Raw genomic sequence first — 11,453 nt, forward strand, 5'->3', positions numbered from 1 at the left:
AGGAGGCGCATACAGTACAGGAGGTGGGTACGGTACAGGAGGTGGGTACGGTGCAGGAGGTGGCTACGGTGCAGGAGGTGAGTGAGGTACAGGAAGTGGGTACGGTACAGGAGGTGGGTACGGTACAGGAGGTGGGTGTGGTACAGGAGGTGGGTGTGGTACCGGAGGTGGGTGAGGTACAGGAGGTGGGTGCGGTACAGGAGGTGGGTACGGTACAGGAGATGGGTGCGGTACAGGAGGTGCGTAGTGAGGGAGAGGTCGGTGTGGGGTTGGGGTGGAATTGGGCCGGGGGGTGGGCGTGATAATGAAGTTGTGGGGGCGGGGTGGGGAATGGTGTGGTGGAGGTGTATGGGTGGGGAGGCGACATTAAAGTGGGATGTGAGCTCAATGTGGGGGAGGCTGGGTGTGCAATGTGGGGGGTGTGGTGGAAGAGAATGGGAGGAGGAGGAGGGAGGGCAGGAATTTCCGATCGGGATAGCAGTGTCCGGGGAGATGCCAGAAAGTGAAATCGTCGGTTCAGCGTGTAAATCCTCTGATGTAGAGAGACACTGGGAAGTGTGGGGCACGTCGTCAGTGTTTGTCAAACAGAAGGGAAAATGGAGACTCTGGTTTAAGGAATCGCTTCGGGAAATCAACACCCATCCTCCACCCGTCTCTCTCTCTCTCTCTCTGTCTCTCCCATAGCCCCAGTCTCAGTGATTCTGGATGTAGACACAGCTAATCCTTGGCTCATGGTGTCTGAGGACCGGGCCAGCGTGAGACTGGGGAACGAAGAGCGGGAGCTCCCCGACATCCCGCAGAGGTTTGACCGCGGTGCTTTCGTCCTGGCGTCGGAGGGGTTCACGTCTGGAAGGCACTACTGGCAGGTGGAAGTGGCCGATAAGACATGGTGGGGATTGGGGGTGGCTGCGGAGTCCGCACCTCGGAAGGGGGAGATCGATCCCACACCCAAGTGCGGGTACTGGACCGTCTGGCTCTTCCCCAAACATGGCTGCGTGGCCCGCATCGCCCCGTCCCTGACCCCCCTCAGCCCGAGTGCCGGGCCCCGGAAGGTGGGGGTCCTGCTGGACCACGGGGCTGGGCAGGTTTCGTTTTACAATGCGGATAACATGTCCCATCTGCACACCTACACCCACCCTTTCGCCGAGAGGGTCTACCCTTTCTTCTGACCCGGGCCCAATCACGACGGATCCAACTCGGCTCCTCTGAGCATCTGCAGCGCCAGAGCTCAATAAACCCCGTCCATCCCATAATATCCGCCAGGCCGGATCTCACAGCTCGGTCCTTTCTGGATTCCTGAAATGGGGGTGGGAAGGAGAGGATTGGAGGAGAAACGCAGCAACTGCTTCAGTGAGTGGGGTGAAAATGCGGAGACCAACCCCAGGAGAGAAAGGAATGGCCACTCGGCCCGTCAAACCACTCAACAGAGGGTGACTGACCCTCCACCTCGCCTTCATGTCCCTAGCTGTCTCTCCCCCAACCCCCCCACCACCTTGACGCCTTTGGCCTGTGGAATCCCATTTATTTCTTCAAAATATTCAATGGCATCATGGCCTTCTGTGGTAGAGAGGTCCACAGGTTCACCAGCCCCTTAAGTGAGGATATTTCTCCTCACTTCAGTGCCAAATGGTCTATTCTGTATTCTGAGACCCCATTGGTCTAGACCTCAACAGCATTGCGCCCCCCACCGCCCCTCTCCCTCCAGGCAAGGCAAGCATTCAGTCTCTCCAGAGCTGTTGGAATTTTATGCATTTTATAGAAATCCTCTCTCATTCAGGCCCAGTCGCTATCAGGGTGTGGAAATTGACGACATTACAATTTGTAATGCCACCTAAGAGGATCCTGGACTCCAACTGGAACAGCGGGGGATGTGGGGTTGAAAGTGGGGGGCGGGAGAGAGAGAGAGAGAGGAACGAGGGTGGGGAGGGAGCACCAATGGAAGTAGGTTACCGAGTGAACAACTGCAGACATGCAGAGATGCTGGAGATCAGAATGGGGGAGAGGGGTTCCCAGCACTTGTAGGAAAAGTTGAGGCAGGGACAGTCACAGGACTTGAAGGGTCTGGCTAATGCTCAGAGGGTTTCAATCCCAGCCCTGCAACGTAGCTATAGAGCAATAAGTTTTGAGTTGCTTTCCTTAGAGCAGAGAAGACTGTCGGGGGTGGGGGGCGACCTGTTTGAGGTGTGGAAGATTATGAGGGGCATGGACGGCATGGATAGAAAACAGCTGTCCCTCTCAGTCGAAGGGTCAACAACCAAAAGGCTTAATTTTGAGGAGTTTAGAGGGGATTTGAGGTAAACAAATTTCACCCAGAGGTCACCCAGGGATCTGGAATGCACTGTCTGGGAAGGTAGTTGTGAGGGGAAACTTCACAACCTTTGGAAAAGTGCACTTGAAATGTCACAACATTCAAGGCTTTGGGCCAAATGTGGGAAAGTAGCACTGATATAGATTTAGTGAACAAAAACAGCAATTGCTGGAAAAGCTCAGCGGGTCTGGCAGCATTTGCAGAGTGAAATCATTTCTCACCACAGATGCTGCCAGAGCTGCTCAGCTTTTTCAGCAATTTCTGTCTTTGCTTCTGATTTCAAGCATCCACAGTTCTTCTTGGTGGGTTTAGTGCAGTTTTATTTCAGTGCTGATGGGCCTCTTCTGTACTGTAAAGTGGAATTTAGATTCAAATAATCCCACCTGGAATTATTAGACCATTGGGTCTAATGGTGACTACAGACTTGTGTCCGTTGTTGTAAAAAAACCCATCTGTTAGATTAATGAAAGATAGGTAGAACTACAGATGCTGGAGTCAGAGATAACACAGTGTGGAACTGGAGAAACACAGCAGCCCATGCCCCGCACCTCCTCTCTCTCTATTTATTTCTCAGCTCCCTTCCCCCTCCCCCATTTCTGAAGAAGGGTCCCGACCCGAAACGTCAGCTTCCCTGCTCCTCTGATGCTGCCTGGCCTGCTGTGTTCATCCAGTTCTACACTGTGTTGTCTCTGTTAGATTAAGGTCCCTTTGCGGAAAGACTTCCGCTGGCCTTATTTTGCCTGTTCTCTGGCCTACATCTGACTCCAGACTCACAGCGATGTGGTTGACTCCGAAATGGAATTAGGGAGTCACTCAGTTCAAAGTTAAATAGAAATGAGTGAAAAGTGCCAGCCTTGTCAGCGACCGTGTGAAAAAAAAACACGTTCTCAAAAATCTCCAGTATGGCATAATCAATGCCAGAGGCTCGTGAAAAGCTGACTAGAGAGAGGCAATGTGTGGCTTGAGCCTCAGGTGTAGAGAATAGCTGTCCCCCTTCTTTGCAAAGTGGGACAGACAGAATGACAGAACGGTAAAGTCCAGATGCAGGACATTCAGCGATGGCCCCCTGTGCACAATTAAGTGTTGTGCCTGTTACTGTAGAGCTGAGATAATAGGCTTAAAATGATGATGAACAGGAGCGAGGAGGACGAGGAAACATAATGCTTAGGGCTTAGGAACCAGTGGCAACGATTAATGTAATTAAAAATCAATGATTAATGTAGTATAGTTTTACACCAGGGATCAGGAGAGATCTCTTTACAGTTCCGTGGTAAATGCCTACGATTTTGCAAGCATTCAAATATACATTGGAGAAAGTGGGATGAAGAGAAAGGATTTAAAGCGATTTAGGATCCAGATAATAAAATAGAAATATAATTACTTATTTTCGTGGAGACTCAATTCTGAACTGGAATGTTTGTATCGACTGCTCTGTATCCTTATTGTAGTTTTAATGTCTTTCACCTGTATATGCATTCAGACTCTTTACACTTGAGAAGACACTGTGCTCGAGGTATCAACGCATTAAAACAAAAAGAAATGTTTGAGCTTGTGATGGATCTTATTATTTGCAGTTATTTTGCCACGTTTCACTGTTCACAAATTTTCAATCATTGAAGTGGAGAGAAAACAGTGAACTGATTCATTAACTGTCCAGACTATCATAATCTCATTTGAATGATCACTTCTGGGCACACTCCTCATCATTATGTGCAATGCTTACGAATCATAGATCCCCTGCAGTGAGGAAGAAGGCCATTTGGCCCATCAAGTCCACACTGCTCCTCTGAAGACCATTCCACCCAGATGCACCCTATCAACTGGTCTGCAAATCCCTGGACACTACAGGCAATTTAACATGGACAATCCACCTAACCTTAGACTGTGGAAGGAAACCAGAGCACCTGGAGGAAACCCACACAGACACGGGGAGAACGTGCAAACTGCACACAGACAGTCACCCGAGGCTGGAATTGAACCCTAGTCCTTGGTGCTATGAGGCAGCAGTGCTGACCACTGAGACACTGCGCCACTGCGCCACCCTAGGGGTCAACTACACTCTCATTTAAAATCCCTCAATAATTTAATCTTATTTTTGTTTGGGAAACTACGTTGAACAACACAGTGATTTGGCATTGACAGAGCAAATACGGAAAATGCACGACCACAGAGTTGCTTAAGCATTCATCCACCAGTATCCGCAGAATCCCATAGAAAATAGGAGGTGGGTGTGGGGAGGGAGGGAAGGGCTGGGAAACACATGGACAACTTTACTTCCTCATGGCAATTGTCAGCATTACTCTGTAGCATTCACTGCTTCAATAATGCTTCTCATTGGACTCTTTTACAAAGAGCCTGCGGTTAAATGTTATCCTCTTGGGCTTGCAGTGGATATTGATAAAGTGGCTGTGTTCTATGATCAGTGACATTGCAGCACATGTCCAACATCACAGAGCACAGTTTAGGGTCAGTGAGTTACCAGCTAGTGGTTACAAGTGAAGGGTTTGGGATTGATGCTTCTGAGTAAGATTAATCATTATATAATGCTGTAATTTGGATTTTAAAAAGCAGACAGATTTTGGTTGGTGTCGTAAGGTATTTTTCTTTAAGAGAAAAAGTTGCCTGGACAGTGACCTAAATGCAACATTTCTAAGAAAACATGTGGTGTTAATGAACAAAATTGTTTGTATTAGTGAGTTTAGGACAGGCAGAGTAATTAGGCTGGGGCATTGGTTTAATTTTTCGTTTAGATTGGAAGAATCAAATCATTTTAGGTCAAGTAGTCACTACGGCAAAAATATTTTCCAGTCCGTGGAGGTTCCAAGCCAGGGGTGTTTGTATGGAAGTCCTCAAATTTTTCAAACTGACAAAGTTTAAGCCATTTAAGTTTAAGCCAGCAGTTCTGAGGAAGGGTCACTGGACCCGAAATGTTAACTCTGTTTGCTCCTTCACAGATGCTGCCAGACCTGCTGAGCTTTTCCAGCAACTTTGTTTTTGTTTAAGCCATTAGAATTGTGCGAGGTTCAAGCCAAGAGACTCAAATTTGGAAAGGAATTGAAACAGGTTAAGTGGAAGCGTCTCAGGTAAGCCATGTGCTTGTGAAGAGATGGCAGGTGAATAGGCATGATCTGGGATTTTGGGAAAGGACTCAGTGCTTCCTCTTGATAAAGCAGAAAAGGAGGCTACTCGGCCCATCACCCTGTATCAGCTCTTTCACACAGTCATCTAATTAATCGCCCTTCCCTGTTTATTTTAGAAATAAAACTGTCTCATGGGCATCAATGGCAAGGCAGCAACTGTTACCCAACCCCAACTGCACTGAAACTGAGTTGCTTGCTAATTCATTTCAGAAGCCAGTTTCATGTCAACCATCTTGCCATGAATCTGGAGTCAAATACAGGCCAGATCGAGTAAGGCCAGCAGATTTCCTTCCCTAAAGGGTTTAAGCAGGTGAGTTTTTATTTTAACAATCCATGATAGTTTCACAGTTGCCATTAATGAGACTAACCAGAGATGGCACAGTGGTGCAGTGCTACCTCACAACACCAGGGACCTGGATTCAACTCCACCTTTGGGCGACTGTCTGTGTGGAGTTTGCACATTCTCCCTGTGTCTGTTTGCGTTTCCTCCCACAGCTTAAACGTGCACGGGTTAGGTGAATTGGCCATGCTAAATTGCCTTATTGTGTGCCGGCTAGGTTGACTAGCCATGGGAAGTGTAGGGTTACAGGGTCAGGCTGTGATGCTCTTCAAATTAAATGGGCTGAATGGCCCCCATCTGCACCGTGCGGCTACTCTGAACTTCTGATTCCAGATTTTATAAATGGCATTTAATTTCCACCCAGTGCTGTGATGAGATTAGAACCCCTGGAGACAGTAAGGACTGCAGATGCTGGAAGTTAGAGTCAATAAATGTGGAGCTGGGAAAGCACAGCAGGTCAGACAGCATCCGAGGAGCAGGGAAGTCAATGTTGTCTTGACCTGCTGTGCTTTTCCAGCTCCACATTTATTGAGATTAGAACCCCTGTCTGGACAATATTAGCCAGGACCCCTGGATTACTTGTCAGGTAACAATGGCACCATCCCACCACAGTCCTATATTTATTCCATTTGCCAGCAGTAAAGCAATTCCAAATTTCTGATTGAATCTGCTTCCACACAATCTTTACAATCAATGGATTCCAATTCACAACTACCCATGGCAAAAATCTGTCTGATTTGTTTTGCAATATCTGCCTCCTTTGGACGCTGATGTTGCTGTAAAGGATTAATCCTTATTTCTTCTATCAAGCCCATTCGAGAATTTGAACAGTTCTATTCAACCTCCTATCCACCTTCACTGTTCTAAACAGCGCAACTGCAGCACCTTCCCACATCACTGAAGTTTGTCATAGAGGCATACAGCGCGGAAACAGACTTTTTGGTCCAACTAGCCCATGTCAACCATGTTCCCAAACCAAACTATTCCCACCTGCCTGCATTTGTTCTATATCCCTCCAAACCCTTCCTATTTACGTGCCTATCCAAATGTCTCTTAAACACTGTAATAGCTCCTGCACTCACCACTTGCTCTGGTAGTTCATTTCACACACGAACCACTCTCAGTTTGTAAGTTACCACTTTAGGCTCCTACCTTACTCTATGTCTGCATAGTGCAATGTCTGTACCCAACATGTTTGGAAGCATAAAACCACAATTAATTCATAAAACTATATCGTAAAATAAACTGCATATTAACATGAGAAGATTTTTTTTTTAAACAAACCAGTTAATTATCACAGACAGTTGCAAACACATTCACATTGTGGATACCAGATTTGAGATGAAAATTATTCCAGCACCTGTAGAGCACATTTTGGGGCTCAGTACAACATCAAACTGTTATGTGGAGTTAATTGATGCATTTAATATGCCTCTACACTGCACAGAAATCAAAGATGCAGTGTTCATTGAAACACAGTTGTCACGATTTTGGAGAAGAAAACATCAGGCGTGGGTGGCTCAGTGGTTAGCACTGCTGCTGCACAGCACTTGGGTTCAATTCCACCCTCAGGCGACTGTCTGAGTGGGTTTACTCTGATTTCCTCTCACAGACTGAAGATGTGTGGGCTAGCTCGATTACCTGTGGGCAATGCAGGGTTACAGGGTAGGGGGCTGGGTCTGGGTGGGATACTCTTCAGAGGGTCAGTATCGGCTGAATGGCCTGCTTCTACACTATAGGGATTCTACGTTGTGAGCTGAGTAAAGGCTTTCATGATTCTTTTATCTGAGTGTTGTAAGGAGAGATCTGCCTCAGTTATTGGACTGAGGCAAAACCCGAGCAGACAGAAAAGTTGCTTATTTTTATACTGTTAGCATCCTGTTATGCAAACACAGCAAATAAAGCCAATGGTTAATGTGTTAAGGTCAATTTCACCCAGTCAGCGAATAAACTTCACCCATAAAATAATACAGTGCAGGCACGGGCTCTTTGGCCCACAATGTTGTGCCAAACATGACGCCAAATTAAACTAATCTCTTCTGCCTGCTCTTGGTCCATATCCCTCCATTCTTTGCATATTCATGTGCTTATCTAAAAGTCCCTTAAACGCCCCTATTGTATCTGCATCCACTGTCATCACTTTTACATAACAAGAAGAGAACGCTGATCTATGATTGGCATGGAGATGTAAATCGAACTGTTAGACTTCATGCATCTTTTTAGCAAAGATTAAGTAATAGTGCTATCACAAACCAAATAACTCTGGTCATTGGATATCTCATCTGTTCTACTTCCTGAGTTGCTTGTCTTTTTCTCCCAGATACAGGGACGTCTACACAAGTCCACAAAGTCCTGTCAGAGGGAGACTTAGCTGCTTTCTAACTGCTCCATCCCCTCCAAAAAAAAAGTCAGATTCTGAAATAAGGTATTAGCATGTCTAGATATTGATAAAAGAAATAGGCAGTCAGACTGCAGGGTGCTGAGAAATGTTTGCAACAACAAGGGGGAAAAGGCATTACAGAAAGCTTTATATTCACTGGCTTGGCTTGGCTACAGTGGGATATTTGTCCTACGGTGAGCAGATAAAACTTGATCTATTAGTAAAATTTGAATTACATACACACACACGCATTCATACACACGCATACACTCTCTCTCTCACACACAGCACATGCACACTCTCTCTCACACACAAACACACTCTCTCACACACACGCACACACTAACACACACACACATGCGTGCACACACACATGCATATACACTCTCTCTCTGTCTCTCATACACATACACACACACAGACACACACTCTCTCTCACACACACGCACACACTAACACACTCACACATGCGCGCACACACACACATATACACTCTCTCTCTGTCTCTCATACACACACGCACATACACACACACAGTCTTAATCAAAAAGGAAACATCTATGTGTAACATAATTCTGATCTATCTGGCCAAGTTATCAGTTTTTATCTGCAACAAATAATCCAATTCTGGGAAATGAGGCATACCATTGCAAGAGCCTTCTAAGATTCTCCCAGTTTTAATTTCCATTTGCCTTCCTTCTCTTCAACACTGCTTTGCAACCTCTGTAAAATTTCTTCTGTTTCAGCAAGTATTGTATTTTGCTGCCTTTTCTTTTGTCAGTGTATGTCCTACACTGTCTCCTTCCAAGACCTTCTCAGAAAGTTTTTGTTATCATTGTCTTCTTACAGAATTACCTGCAGAGATCCTACTGACACTAGCCTCTAAGTTGCTTGTAGTGTGATGGTATGATTTATCCCTTACAATCTGTAAATTTCCCTGTAACAATAGGGTGGTGAAGGCACAGTAGGGTCAGTCTGAGTGTCTGTTCTAAGCAACCCATCTAATGTCACCCATCCACCTTTTTCCTGAAACCTGCATTTGTTTCTCTTCGGACAATTATCCAATTTTGAAAACCCACGACCCAATTAGACTGGAGAGAAGAGTGTAGTAGAATGGCATGCACTCAACATCAGCAGCCATATCCTCTTCGATTCTCATGGCTACATCATCAAGATATCAAGCACATTAGTTAAAACACAAACTTCCCTTCACAAATACAACACAGTATGGAGCTGGAGGAATACAGCAGGCCAGGCAGCATCAGAGGAGCAGGAAAGTTGACGTTTCGGGTCGGGACCCTTCAGAAATGGGAGTATCTGAAGAAGGGTCCCGACCCGAAATGTCAACATTCCTGCTCCTCTGATGCTGCCCGGCCTGCTGTGTTCCTCCTGCTCCACACTGTGTCATCTCTGACTCCAGCATCTGCAGGTCTTACTATCTCTTCCCTTCGTAAATACCTGTTTGTTTTCCTTAATTAATCCACATTTGCACTAGTGACCGAAAGCATCATCCTGAATTAACATTTGGAAATGATTATCCACCATTGGCAACTTGAGCTGAGTGCTCCATGGATATTGGGCTCATCCTTGCATCCTTTTTGAACGGGGCGGGGTGTGTAACATTTGTCATTCTTGTACCCTCTAACACTACTCTTGTACTTAAGGAAGTCTGGAAGATCTGAAGTTTCTCAGATCCACAATTCCTACTCTTAAGTCCTTCTACATTCTTATCAACTTTGGATACAGCAAGCCTAATTAATACATCTTTGTCAAAACCACCTCCCTTCTGTTTTACTATGACTTGGGTGTCAGCTCCCTTGATAAAGACAGATGCAAATTACTCATTTAACATAAGATGCCCCTCTGCACTCTCCTCCTCGCCTTTAGGTTCTTTATCAGTGCGCTCTTTTTTTCACAGTGTGAAGGTGCTGATGTTGGACTGGGGTGGACAAGGTCAGAAATCACACGACACCAGGTTATAGTCCAACAGGTTTATTTGAAATCACAAGCTTTCAGGGCACTGCTCTTTCGTTAGGTGAAATCGCTCTGAAAGCTTGTGATTTTAACTAAACCTGTAACCTGGTGTGGTGTGATTTCTGACTTTGTTCTCTTTAATCAGCTTGTTACAATTAATATGCCTGTAGAAGACATTTAAAAGAAAATCCATTCCTATGTTAGGTCCAGGTCTCTCCTCGCGTTTTCTCTTTCCCTCTCTTATTGTTTGTTCACTTCCCCTTCAACTTTTCTACATCTAGCCTGACTCTCAATGATATTCTTGGAAATGAAAGCTGCTCTTCAGGAGGACTTGTCTAAACAAAAAACACAAACATTTGAAACTGAGAAGCATTGACCTGTAGCCACGGTCTGTGGCAACGCCTTCCTCTGTAATTCAGAGGAGGAAGTACATTCTGTGAATGTTGCAGTGAACATGAGCAGGAATTGAAAGTAGTCGCGGTTTGAATAAGGAAGTTACCCTCCTCCCTCCGGACAAACCTCAAGGGATCTCTCTCCCACTGCAACTCTCTCGTAATACCTGTCTGTTTCCTCTCCACCTATCCTCTCCTCTATCCCTCTTCTATCCGCCTCCCACTCTCTCCCTATTTATTTCAGAACCCCCTTCCCCTCCCCCTTTTCTGAAGAAGGGTCTAGGCCCGAAACGTCAGCCTTCCTGCTCCTCTGATGCTGCTTGGCCTGCTGTGTTCATCCAGCTCTACACCTTGTTATCTCGGATTCTGCAGCATCTGCAGTTCCTACTATCTCTGAATAAGGAAGTGCTGGGTGTAAGCACAGTCCCGGAAGTTAGATGATCGAAAGGATGCAAAACCATCCTGACCCAGCCACTGTGAACCGTACCGTCTGTGCACAAGTGCTAACACATCATGCACGCTGTAAAAGCGGTGGCTGAGAATGGTGAATTCCGTCACCCTCGTCCTGGCACTGAGGCAAAATGACAGTGTATCTGGGAGATAAAACATGCACAATCTTATCTTAGCTCCAAACATTCATTGCAGAGCGCTGCGTCAACAGAAGTGAGGTTTTTACTTTGCAGTGAATGGAGCGTATCATCAACCCTGAAGCCATATGTCTATTTAAATTTGTTACACCCCATTGAATCATTTAATTGTTTTTTTACAGAGCCCCTTTTAAACCACTGTCATCAATTAGTTTTGTTAAATTAGTATATAGCACAGAGACTACTGGAGCAGAGATAGTAGGAACTGCAGATGCTGGAGAATCTGAGACAACAAGGTGCAGGGCTGGATGAACACAGCAGGCCAAGCAGCA

At 45.9% G+C, this 11,453-nt stretch overlaps 1 protein-coding gene across 2 annotated transcripts in view; it reads left to right on the plus strand.

Annotated features, from left to right (window-relative positions):
* Positions 1-3,852, plus strand: part of LOC125486992 (nuclear factor 7, ovary-like) — a 7,832-nt gene extending 3,980 nt beyond the window's left edge. For both annotated transcript variants that reach the window (XM_048616726.1, XM_048616727.1), the window contains one exon: positions 685-3,852. In XM_048616726.1, coding sequence (XP_048472683.1) covers positions 685-1,169 — 485 coding nt within the window. In that variant the 3' untranslated portion in view covers positions 1,170-3,852. The remainder of the gene's footprint in view (positions 1-684) is intronic.
* The last annotated feature ends 7,601 nt before the right edge of the window (positions 3,853-11,453 follow it).

This window comes from Rhincodon typus, chromosome 35 (assembly GCF_021869965.1).
Source record: "Rhincodon typus isolate 14 chromosome 35, sRhiTyp1.1, whole genome shotgun sequence".
Taxonomy (NCBI): domain Eukaryota; kingdom Metazoa; phylum Chordata; class Chondrichthyes; order Orectolobiformes; family Rhincodontidae; genus Rhincodon; species Rhincodon typus.